General features: G+C 46.4%; 6 protein-coding genes across 6 annotated transcripts; 1 reads left to right on the top strand and 5 right to left on the bottom strand. All coding sequences in view use genetic code 12, as the record gives it.

Moving 5' to 3' along the window:
* Nucleotides 1-315: 315 nt before the first annotated feature.
* Nucleotides 316-3,282, bottom strand: DIURU_004585 (uncharacterized protein; the record flags this gene model as incomplete). Its single annotated transcript, XM_034157474.1, has 1 exon — nucleotides 316-3,282. The coding sequence occupies one exon, from the start codon at nucleotides 3,280-3,282 to the stop codon at nucleotides 316-318; it is 2,967 nt and encodes a 988-aa protein (XP_034010666.1).
* A 152-nt stretch (nucleotides 3,283-3,434) lies between these two features.
* Nucleotides 3,435-5,396, bottom strand: DIURU_004584 (putative GTPase; the record flags this gene model as incomplete). Its single annotated transcript, XM_034157473.1, has 1 exon — nucleotides 3,435-5,396. One exon carries the CDS (start codon nucleotides 5,394-5,396, stop codon nucleotides 3,435-3,437), a length of 1,962 nt encoding a protein of 653 aa, XP_034010665.1.
* Nucleotides 5,397-5,563: 167 nt separating this feature from the next.
* On the bottom strand, nucleotides 5,564-6,022 carry SAR1 (Arf family GTPase; the record flags this gene model as incomplete). Its single annotated transcript, XM_034157472.1, has 1 exon — nucleotides 5,564-6,022. One exon carries the CDS (start codon nucleotides 6,020-6,022, stop codon nucleotides 5,564-5,566), a length of 459 nt encoding a protein of 152 aa, XP_034010664.1.
* Nucleotides 6,023-6,766: 744 nt separating this feature from the next.
* Nucleotides 6,767-7,970, top strand: DIURU_004582 (uncharacterized protein; the record flags this gene model as incomplete). Its single annotated transcript, XM_034157471.1, has 2 exons — nucleotides 6,767-7,831; nucleotides 7,941-7,970. 2 exons carry the CDS (start codon nucleotides 6,767-6,769, stop codon nucleotides 7,968-7,970), a joined length of 1,095 nt encoding a protein of 364 aa, XP_034010663.1.
* A 96-nt stretch (nucleotides 7,971-8,066) lies between these two features.
* ALG2 (GDP-Man:Man(1)GlcNAc(2)-PP-dolichol alpha-1,3-mannosyltransferase) lies at nucleotides 8,067-9,413 on the bottom strand (the record flags this gene model as incomplete). Its single annotated transcript, XM_034157470.1, has 1 exon — nucleotides 8,067-9,413. The coding sequence occupies one exon, from the start codon at nucleotides 9,411-9,413 to the stop codon at nucleotides 8,067-8,069; it is 1,347 nt and encodes a 448-aa protein (XP_034010662.1).
* Nucleotides 9,414-9,582: 169 nt separating this feature from the next.
* Nucleotides 9,583-11,898, bottom strand: DIURU_004580 (GNAT family N-acetyltransferase; the record flags this gene model as incomplete). The annotated part of the gene is made up of 1 exon (XM_034157469.1): nucleotides 9,583-11,898. One exon carries the CDS (start codon nucleotides 11,896-11,898, stop codon nucleotides 9,583-9,585), a length of 2,316 nt encoding a protein of 771 aa, XP_034010661.1.
* Nucleotides 11,899-12,244: the final 346 nt, after the last annotated feature.

Here is a 12,244-nt window from a genome sequence, read left to right as displayed (position 1 = left end):
AATTAGACGACAACTTCGTGTTTGATGTTTACTGTCATCAAAACTGGTAATTGAATCGATGATGTTTCAAATTTCCATTCTTCGGCACCACTAACTAAATATGAAGGCGTCCAAAAAAAGGACATGTGGATATCAAAGTAGCGATCTTGTTATCATCAAGGACACTGTTTCATTTTCGATCACATTACTGTTATCGTCAACTCTACATGAACGCCTTTCACTGCGTTGTCGCTATATTGGCGTGAATAACTAAAAATCATGACAAGCATGCCCTTTCATCATCTTTTATTATATGATCGGTCGATATCCAATGTGTTATAACTCCCAGCCTGTTTCCTCTTCGAAAGGCTCGTCAATTGTGGTGATATTATGGTCACTGCACAAGAAGCACTCCTTGACCAACATTTTCTCCATCTCTTCCTTATTCACCAAAGCATTGTGACGCTTGAATTGAGTGAATGCTTTGCGGAATTGGTAGTTCCCCAGATCAAGATAAGCTCGGACCACGCATTGCTTATGGAAACCATGATGACAATTCGGGAAATAAACAACACTTTTGGTGGAGAGCAAAAGTTTTTGACAAAGATGACACGGTTCGCCTGGTTGAATCACCAGGGCTAACTTGGCCTTCGTACTCACCTGTGTCATTTCGCGAATCTCCTCTTTGAGGCGGGCAGCAATTGACAACAGCTCCTTCATTTCTAACAGCAATTGATTGATGCTGGAATTGTAGGTGTTGAGCGATTTCACGATCTCGTCGCGGAAATCATTAATGATAACCAGGTCCGGTAACAAGGGTAATAAATCTTTGAGTGTCACAGTACCCTCTTGCTTCATTTGACCGTCAAGCTCAAGTAAAAAGCGAAGCACTAAATTAAGCTTCTTCAGATGGTCCATCTCAGCATCTCCAATACCAACAAACTCTCTCACCGGATCCAGCTCAACCTCATCGATGAGATAACGGGAATACTCCAACCAAAGTCTCTTGCGATTGGCAAAATTTGCACGAGAAAGCTGAACACCTGTCGACGCAGTCCCCTCATCTTCCCTGTGGTTTTGATCATATTTGCGAAGCACAAATTCTCCCAATTTTGGAAGCCTATGGCGAATCAGCACCTCTAAAGCTTGGTCATATAATCCCAAGTCAATCAACACCCATACTGCTGCTTGGAAATGTTGTTGTGCAACGCACATTCGCAAGACAACTTGCAGGTCGAATGGACCTATTCCCAGTTGTAGGAACTTCATTAAATGTTTGGCAACAACCTCATAATCCCTAGAATAAGCCAACAAAAGCATGAGGTAATAATTATTAATGGTTCGGTTTCGCACGGCCTTATCATAAATCAATCGCAGAAGGTACGTGATAGCCTTATTATCGCCCACACTGTCAAGGCGTGATTGGCGGTTATAAGTAAGCAACGCTGGAAGAACTTTAATCGGGTCAAATGCTTCGTCGACGCCCTCAGCATTTTGAAGTTTGAGCCACATCTCAACTGTCCCCTGGGGATAATTCAACAATAATGTCGACAGGGTATCGTAAATGATGTCATTTGAATGATCATTGCTGAAAAACACCTTGGCCACCAGGGCTAAAGCTGCTGACCATTCACTCCGATCAATATAGTAATGAATAATATAGTCATAGTCTTTGATCAAGTCAGCATAGTAGACCAACTTATCATGAAAGTGGAGACGACTGATGATTTGATAAATGGTGTCCTTATCAAAGTATCGAAAATTTTGTTGTAAGAATTCTCGAAATTGGTCGTCAAGTTCACGACGGCTAGTTTTATTTTGCGTGTGGCTAAGTGTGGTTAGAAGCTGCTCCACGATCAACAGGGAAAGAACTACCATCTGAATGTGATTGCGAGCCTCACGAGCAAGGCGGAACTTTATAAGCAAATATTCCACAAGAAGCCGCAGCAGCATAGCTGCTCGTGCATTAGAAATTCCGGCCTGTGGCCTATGATTCAAAAGCATCAAACAGACTTTCTCAAACAGCTCACTCAGTTCTGCTAGAATTTTCATTCCCTTGATTTGAAGTGCGGCCAATTGAGTATTGTCGTCGTCGGTATGTTCTCCACCCACATCAAGACCAAAGCCTCCTTTTTGAAGGTAATCATAACCCTGGCGAATGTGAACCATATCTCGTTTAGCTGCATTCACTGGCTCATCAGGAAGGCAGGCCAAAGCTTCGTCATATTTGCCTAACTTGTAGTAGTTGTGCCACACCAGAATCAGTTCATTTTCGACCACGATCTCGAATATCAGGTTACGATTGTACACCCAATATGTACCTTTAGTAACATCAGATGTGATTGAGTATTGGGTTGATTTGGCTACCTCTGGAAGACTGATCTTTTGAAAGGAGCCCTCACTGAGGGTATTGACCAAATACACAATTGGGGCGTTCAAAGCCATGCAAAATAAATGATGTGACAGTACACAAATTTGGTGGAGAGTTCCAGAAATTTCATCCAATTGCTTCAAGTTGCTGAGGAGAATCTCAGGGTGATCACTTTCAATAGCATGTGGAGGCTGTTGGTCGATCAACACGAACAGATGATCCGGCAGACTGCATAGCATCCATTGCTTGCCATTCAATTCATGTTCAATTGGGGCGGTCTTCATCACCCTCAGTATCTCTCCCAAAGATGTATCAAACGTATCCCACGTCCAGTGCTTGTAATTCGAAAATACATGAATCTGTGTATAACTCTTCAGGAATACTGCCCCCACCAAAACTTGATCCAGCTTCCAAACTTGCTTGAGGAATTTATCATCTTTCTTGTTGCCCTCGGTTGCTGAATGCGCTTTGATATTCCCAATATATACTGCCAGTTCCGTCGCTAATAAGAAATCTCCAGTAGATAATTCCTGAGTCGGGGGAGAGAACTCAATGGAAACAATCTCGGTAATCCCTCTAAACTTATGGAGCGGCTTGAGCTGAGAGTAAGTAGGTGCATGGAGGTAGAAACAACTGAGCGAATGGGTTTGCACGATGACATGGACTCCCAGGGGGTCAATGAACCCCGCCTTAAACGTCTCATTAGCCGGTAAGGGGACGTTTTTCACTTGACTGGGGTTGTCAAGGTCAATTAGCGCCATCTGGCTACTCATGAACAATACCATGTGATCATTGGCGACCCGAATTGTTCGAAGGTCGTGATTGAGGCCAAACTGGAGCTGGACCTGTTCAATGGAGAAATCAGGTTGCTCGCTGCCGTGGCTGTTTGTCTTATCCGACACTGCCAGCGACATGACGGTGGCGTCGGCCATGGTGCTTGATAGTCTGTGGAGAGCTGCGTGCTCGTGCGGCTTTCAGCAGGTGCTGGCAGTGGCAGCGCACAAAGCTATCTACGGCGACAATTAAAGAAAAACATGATTGCAGATGTCTATTATATTCCATTTATTCATGACCATTTCGTAACCTAGTAGCCTACTACCCGCAACTTTTTATCCTTCTTCTTGTTGGCCTTGTTGTGCTTCTTGTTCCCCTTGGCATCGCCACCCTTTTTGTGGAAAGGCGAGGTCATCTTACCCTCAACGCCACCAAGCTTGAAGAAGTCACGATCAAGTTCATCGCCAGCACTTTCCAAGGCAGCTTGCTTACCACCGTAAAATACTGTGGTGGGGGCTTGAGAGCCGTCAGTGGCAGCCACATGTTGACCGAAGTTGAGCATAGCCAAGTCTCTCAGTAAATCAAATTCTTCCTTCTTGATATCTTTATGACGCATAGCTTCGAGAATTTGCTGCTGACGAGTTTGCGGCAAGTTGGCAAGAGTGTAAAGATCTTTATTGAACTCACGGCATTCTTCAAGAGTGGGCAAGTCGTAGTCAGAGTCGGCAGTGCCTTCTCCTACCCGCTTGGGAGGAGGATTAACGTACAATAATTTGCCGTTGACATAGTCCTTGAGAATATAACGAGAGGCACGAGGTTCATCGGCAGAACCAAACCCTTGAGTCATGTAACCACGAGCCCGAGCGTAAGCGTTAAGCAATTCACGAGCGGTAGGGTAAATACCATTACCCCCATCTTCAACTTTCTGGATAGGGATGTGGATACCGTAGACAGCTTCAAGAAAGAATTTGGGGATTCTTTGAGCCACCAATGACGCCGGCGGAATGTGTTCCCTCAATTGATCGATAGGGAGCACACCGTTACACACCAATTCACCGTTAGAGTAAGCGAAATTGGGGAACACCAACCCAGGACAATCACAAAGCACGACATCGGGCAGGAGATTAAGTGTCTGGAAGTGCTTGGTCTTACCGGGAGTCGCAGACACCGATACCTTCTTCGAACCGATGAGGGCGTTGATGGTGGACGACTTACCGACGTTAGGGTAACCAACCAAACCAATCTGAAGGGCCCGGTCTTCAACTTCGGGAGCCTTATGAATGAAAAGCTGTTCAAGTTCGCCTACACTGAGAATATGAGTGGGGTCAGTGTTAACGGTTTGGGGAGTGTCATTTTCTTCTTCAGGAGTGGCAGGACCTAAAAGTTCGGCGGGAACTTCACCACTGAGACCAGCCCTTTCCCGCTCCTCTTTTTCCTTCTCCAACAACTCGTTCGCTTCAAGCGCTGAGAAGAACACGAATTCAATGCCCTTTTCGTTGAAGTAGTCAGCGTAAGCTTTTCTTTGTTCAAAGGTCAATAAATCAGCCTTATTCACAAGCAATAAATTGTTTTTGGGCTTCTCCTCAGTGCTGAGCTCTTGAACGTAAGCTTCCAAATCGACTGACCGGAAAAACAAGGGGTGTCTGGCATCGACAATTTGTACCACAAGATCACTCCGCTCGACAACACGCCATAATTGCTTCCAAACTTCAAGGTTCCGTTCAAAGGGGGTCAACAAAAGATCGTTATTCTCGGTGAGAGCAGCCAACTGACGTCTCCATTCCAAAAATGCCAAATTTTCCTGGCGGTTGATTTCAAGCCTCAGCTGATCCTTATGCCATTGGGGCCGTCTCGGAACCCGCAAATTATTCTGGAATAAGTTGTGCTTTCTTCTCATTTCCTCCAACTGTTCGTCATTCAACAACCCCAGCTGGTTCACGATCTGAGTGCCACCAACCTTGATGATCTTGATTTCCTTTTCAGCGGTAAAATCGGTATCGGCCAATTGGGCGGTGTTAAGAAACTCATCAAGAGCGTTTTCTTGAGTCACTGACCGAAGCTTCACCCAGTCAGCCTCCTTTTTATCGGTGGTGAATTGCATTTGACCATCAGGTAGGTACACCACTTGATTTTCCTTCCGTCTTTGGTTAGCAATGTGGCGACCCAACCCGATGGAATTTTTGTTTTTGTGCTGGACAGGCTTCGGCCCCTTAGGAGCCTTCCACTTCTTCGGCTCAGGATGGAGCGGAACCTTGTTCATGCCTCCTTCCATAGTTGCGATGAGGAGTGCGATGTGTGGCGAGGGGGTTAGATATTGAGGGGTGAGATGCCCTTACTCGATGAGACAGTGAGAAAATCCACCAACTATCGAATATAAAATTTTACATGTAGATTTATAGGATGTTAAAACGGACGTTTCTTCTTCATTAAATATACAGCTTAGATGTGTTGCGACAACCACTTGAACCCTTCCCCGTACCCCGATCTCATGGCGATCGAGCACATGAACAACTCGATGGGACGCTGGCCGTCAGCCAACTTGCCAGTATCCTTACCGGTAGTGTTGTACAAGCCAAAGGCGCTCTTCAACTCCATTTCACCTACAGCGGTGGGCTTGTCGATCTTGTTACCCAAGATCAAGAACGGCACGTTGGCCAACTCTTCAATAGCAAACAACGATTCCAACTCACGCTTGGCTTCGGGGAACCGGGCGGGGTCGGCAGCGTCGACCAAAAACACGATGCCGTTCACTTCGGGGAAGTAGTCCTTCCACAATCTACGCGCCATTTCGTGACCACCCAAGTCGAAGGTGGTGAATCGAACCGAACCGATCGAGAGTTCCTCCAGAGTAGGGTGAAGCGTGGGGTCTAACGTCGCCATGCGGTCGTTCTTCAACATGTGCAAAAGCGTGGTCTTCCCGGCGTTGTCCAACCCAAGGAAAAGAAGCTTGGCGTGCTTGTTCCAGAGCCCAAGCTGGGACAAAACGTCTTGAACTAAATGTTAGTCATGTCTCCACTCGTCTCTTTATTTTCCAGGCTACTTACACCAGTCAAAGATCCACATCTATATTGCTGGACAAAAAGATTCGTGGCAGATTTTGAAAGTCACCAACCGCGCGTCGTGCACACGAACAAAATCACTATAATATTCTGTGGCGAATAATCATATGCACCCACGCGGCTGCCAGCACTAAGAAAGCAGTGAATGGGGTCTACTACCGCGACTCGCTTCGTTTTCATTGGTGGTGATATCCTTTATACACTAGCCACGTAATCCAAAATGTAGGTCTTAAATTTGAACACTAAGCCGGTTGATCATTGCGACACTTCCTGACGACGCGTAATCATCAATCTCGGTCCGGATCAAATTGATTGCCACAACTCCTCTACAACCTTAAACTTTTTCAGTTAGCGCCAAACCATGTCCAAGCTCTTGACAGCGTCGACTGATTACCATGAATGGACGGTGTCTTTGACTCTGCTATAAACCCTGAAGTCAATCGCAACGATTTTTCCATTAAACCTCTGACAATCCTTTCGATTTTAATTTCAACTAATAGATGTGATTCATCTGTATTGCGATTACCCCAGAGCATCACGCATCATAGTATGAGGGGAATCGCGCCACCCGAATCAACTTAATATGCGGTTGCGACCCCATCCGTCAGTTATCAGATGCCGGCGATTGTACAGCAAAAAACCGACTGAAAATGCTAGTAAGGAGTCCGAAGAGGCTGAAAGAGACCACTCGGCGTTAATCGATCGGTTTACCCAAATTGCTGAAGCGAAACTCCAACATAGCGGTAACCCTTCGCAACAGGCAAAGCTAGATCCCACCTTCAACAAATTATACGATCAATACAAACCCAATTCCATTGATCAGCGAGCTGCAGGGTACATCAAAAGCGAACCTTTGCTCAACACAAATCCCCATGCTAAAGACATTGCTCAGGCTCAACCTTGGAAGGGCTCGGAGCTGGTCATCGATGGCAACTTGCGTATGTTGATGGACCTGGCACCAAAACCAATGAAAAATAATGGCCGCCGTCTCCATGATGCTCGTGAAGCGCTGCTTGATTACAAACTCAACCCCAAAAAGCTGGAAGATGAGCAGTTTCGAGAGATGTACCGCGAACGTCTCCTAGGACCACTGATGTTCAAAACCAACGGTCCATCTCTGGGTGTGGATTTAATTGGACTGGTGGCGGGGGCTAAAATCAATGCGCTGATCAATCAAGACACGGGAAAATTTGATCTGGCGGAAATGACGCTGATTCGGGGCAAACCTCTTGACCGCGATCATCTTCGAAACAGTACTGACACCAACTATTTCATGAATCAATTACTCAATAAGCAACAGGTGCTCCCCCCATTTGTTGAGTCACAACAATCAATCCATAGTGAGATTACTGGGTTACGCAAAAGCTTAGATGATCGGTGGTTTAATTATGTCTTAAACAAGCTGGCTATTTCCAATCAGTTACATCTCAAATCTGCCACCCTCTTCGGTGGTTTAGAGTTGTTCAAGGCCAACTTTAGTCCTAACGTGATTTTAACATTACCAGAAAAAGACCAGGAATATGTTGAGGCTCATGTCGCTGACATTAATCAAAAGATTCGCCTGTATAATCTTCAGTGCCCTCTGACACATCTTCACCGTTTGAAACTCTCAGTTGACAAGGAACTGAATGAATCATATCAGCGGATGGTAAGAGAATTCCCTGAGAGATACACCCAATGGTATGAACAGCATCGAGCAAAACGTATTCTAAACAATTACCGCAGTCACTCAGGAGGAAAAGGTAATGGCTTTTTAGGTATTTTTGGTGAAGATACCCCCAGTCTGAAGGGACCCCACCAGGATGACAAGGAAACTACAATTGAAGTTCCTGTTCGTGATTACGACACTAAGTTAGGATTGTGGAAGGCTATTAAGGACGTCTTCAAGTAAGTCTATGTACAACAAATCCAACCAACGCCACAAATAAGGCAGCTAAAATCACTACTGCACTCACTCTTGCCGTCACTGACTTTGCATCCGTGGTGCGAAGTTCTTCCATGAATGATTTTGCCATCTTCAGGCGTGTGAACATCGCTTGTGCTCGCTCGCGGCCATTCGCTCCGAGCTTTGACTTAACAGCTGTGTTATAGCCATAGAAATTTGACAACGTTGAGGCCCACTCTTCAACATCAGGGGCAACAGTAAACCCGGTAGCTACATCCAAGTTGTCACGTTGATTGAAGTGCACAATCAGTTCAAGCGGTCCCCCGTTATTGACCGCCAACACTGGAGTTCCAAGAGCCATAGCCTCGACAGGGACGATGCCAAAGTGTTCATGGCTTGGGGTATACAACAAAATGTTAGCGTGATCAATTAATGCATTTTTGAGTTTCAGCAGAACCAGCGGAAGGAAAAGCACATCCGTCAGTGGAGGCATCATAAGTAGACGACCACGAATGGTAAACAGAGTAAGTTTCAACTTCTCGCAAAGCTGATTCAACTCAGTAAGATACATGACATTCTCACGAACCCGAGCATCCCATCCACCAGCGACGACAAGTCTTACTTTTTGAGGGTGAGTCTTTTTAAATTTGGCAAACGCCTCAATGGCAAGTTCGATGTTCTTTTTGCGTTCAAACCGGTTGACACTAACGAACACATCCGAATCTTTGAAAAATTCGTCTATTTCGGTCTTCGCGGCAACGTCTATAGTTTGGTTATCATTGATGCACGGGTAAATAACGGCAAGTGGCTCGGGGCAATTGGCGAAGGTCTTTTGAAACACCGAACGAGTAAACTTAGAGTTCACCACCACTTTATCAGCCCACGCAGTTGTCCACTGCTCGAACCAATCGAACGGGATTCGGTAAAGTTGTTTTAAGGTTCCTCCTCTTTGGGCTAGAAGCTGGTCAGGGAAATGACCATAGAATACAACTCGGGCATTGCCACCAAATATTTTGAGGAGCGGTAAGCAGTAACTAAGTTGGTCAACAATGAAATAGTCATAGCGCTCGCCATTAGTCAAGAGCCTAAGCGTAAGCCAAAGCTGGCGCAACGCGGCACATACAATATGGAATCGTTTGGCAATCGTAGTAGGGAGCCAATCACCGTAAACTTCGACGGCAAGTTCGCCATCGGTGATCTCATCAAAGCAGTGACTGCGATCACAGTGCAGAGTGTACGCGACGACAGAGTTATCGAGCGCTTGAAGTCCACAAGCAGCATCGACCACAAGTCGTTCGGCTCCTCCTATACCTAGGTCAGGATGGATGAACGCGATCTTCGGCATGGATGGCGCGTTTTGGTGCGAGTGGGGTTGATTGATTGATCGCTGTTCCTCTATCGAGGGCTTTGTTGACAGGGGGGTGCGCGCTGTCAACGTGCATCAAGAAACTACATTACTTTTAAAAATTATCCTTTTAAAATTACGTCGTGACGTCATGCTCTATGAAAATACTTTACACGTCGACCCTGTCGGCGGCAAATTTAACGATGGGCCCAATGGCCTTCATGCGTGTGTACAACAGCCCCACAAGTGGCACCACTGAGCACCCGATGTCGACCTTGGCGTTTTCTGTTGTGGGGCCAAAGTCGACGAAGCTGATGTTCTCCTTGAGGGCGAGGCGGATCACTTCTTGCATCAACACGAAATATGCTTTATACTGTTTGGCGTCGGCACCATAATCAATGCCGTTAATGTCCATGGTCATGGTTTCACCGAGCCGGTAGATGATGCACAGGGCGATGTACTTGCCATTCACCTTGAGGAAAAGAAGCGAACGGTAGTTCTTGCTGTTGTCAATATGACACTGGTCGTAAACAAATTGCGGGGTGGGATGGAATAACGTGTCCGATTGGTCATTGTCGGAACGAGCGTCACCGATCATTTCGTTGAGGTAACAGATCTCTTCACATTGCTCCATCGTCACATCCTTGATTTCGATTACTTCACCATTGGCTTCGTTAAATGCTTTATCTTGCACCCGATACTTCTTGGCCTTGAAGTATTGTTGCAACGTCTTGTTTTTATAAGGCCGCAAGTCGGCAATATGAGTCGACGGCAACCCAACCTTATACCATCCGGAGAAGCGAATCCCGGTTTCGGCATAATCATGCTTGTAAGTAGGGTCCACCATAACCGTGCACCGCTCACCCAGCTTTTCGTTCCACTCAGAAAGCGCGTGCATGATTGCGGCTGATCTCGCTACTGGCTTCTTGGTCAGAGAGCAGTAGAAGGTCAGTCGCTTGAAGGGCCAGTGGAAACCCAACAACCCGAACTTAAGAACCAAAAGCGGCCACTTGGAGTTCTTACCGAAATGACGTTGTAACCACTTACCACCGAACTTGGCGGGGATCCGTTCAGCCAAATCAAATTCTTCAACGATGGTGATCATAATGAGAGCTTCAGTGTTGGTCAATTCGTTGTAGAACTTTTCCATCTTTAATTGCAACTCTTCAATGGACTCCATCAATTGCTCAGACTTTTGCTTCTTGGCCATCCGTTTGAGTTTGGTCTTACTCAATGGTTTATATTCTTCGAGAACCGTAGTGGTATCCAGCCAACTTTGCGGGTCTTCCTTGCCATCCTTTTGAAACAAAAGGCCTTCGTGGTCCAAAGCGTCCCACGCCTTACTAATGTCATTAGCCTTTTCTAAATCACGTGGAGTGTACTCGCGTTCGAGTGACAGCTTCTTCACCACACGCAACACCTTACACGTCATGCCCGGGAGTTCAGCTTGGCAGTAACAGTTCATCAACGAGATCACTGCGTCACCGGATACACCAGCGTTGAGCTTGTGATTCAAATCAATCACCTTGGCCCAGCCCTGGCGTTGAGTTTCCGTTAACGTAGAAAGGTCGTATTCCATCACCTCCAAGTCAGTCGAGGGGAATCTGATTCTGAATACCCGTGAGCACACATAACAAACGATGGCCACACCGATGGAAATGCCAAACAAAATCGGGTTCAGCACCGGCATATCCTGATGGTAGTGCAAAGTAGGGAACACGGTGATGAGACAAGCAACAGTGAGGGCGGTGACCACAAGCAACATGGCGTCGTACAAGAAGATTAATTTGCCGATGACCAGGTTCAACCGGTTTTTATCGGAGATAACCATGGTGACGGTGAGACCGAAAAATGCTTGCGCCAAAATGAAGGCGCCATCAAAAACGTACAAGTTATGAATCCGGCTCAAATGCTCCTGGTTTTTGATCAAGTTGATGTTGATTTGTACGATCCCAACTCCCAAAAGCCCGTGAATTGCCAGAGCAAACGCTAAAAGCCCGTGGGTGGTCCGGATACTTGCTTGCCACCAGATGGTCAAAAGGCCACAGTCACAGATAGCGGCAAATACAGTGACAACGATGAAAGCGTTTTGGTCGCCTCGGCTAGGGAACTCGTCGGTGCTGGGGCGGTAGGTGATTAGAATTACCCGACTAATGCACATGGCACAAATAAACAACCAGATGATCGTCTTGAACAACAAATACGGTTTCCTTATCATTTTGGTGTATTTGCCGATTTTGGCCTGCCGCGGAGTCGGTTCTTCTCCCGGCTTAGCATCTATGAACCGAGCATGGAGTCGGTCGTATACCAACATGATTAACACCACGACGTTGAGGGTTAACGAGATGACGGGATATGGGTACTTGTCGTGGTCGGATGACAGCAACACGTAAAACATCACCACATCTGCCAAGTTGAACGCAAACAGGTAGAACCATAGGAACCATGGCCCCCTTAACCAGTGCAACGTCCGGGATAGCCGCATGGGGACAGGTAGTGGTACGGGAAGAAAGTCGTCGTTGACTGAAAAAAGTGTAGTAGTTTTTCTAAAACCCCGGTGAAAGGGGGAATTATGCTTAGAGATATACGTGACCCGAGAGACATTTTTGGTGCCTGCACATGCTTGAGGCTTACCCGTCTAATACGGACGGAAATCTCAATGTGACGTGCGAACAACGACTCCTTCACCCTGAAAAAAAGCAATATACTCAGTCGACACGCCTCCCCCCACGCAGGTTAAGCTGTCGGCAGCTACGTATTCGCTATTGCCGACGATACATTCTCCGTGGTACAGCCTACGCTGTAGAGCACGATACGATGTTCCCATAAGC

Source organism: Diutina rugosa, assembly GCF_008704595.1.
Source record: "Diutina rugosa strain CBS 613 chromosome Unknown scaffold29_size158811, whole genome shotgun sequence".
Classification (NCBI taxonomy): domain Eukaryota; kingdom Fungi; phylum Ascomycota; class Pichiomycetes; order Serinales; family Debaryomycetaceae; genus Diutina; species Diutina rugosa.
This window is presented reverse-complemented; position numbering and strand designations above follow the sequence as displayed.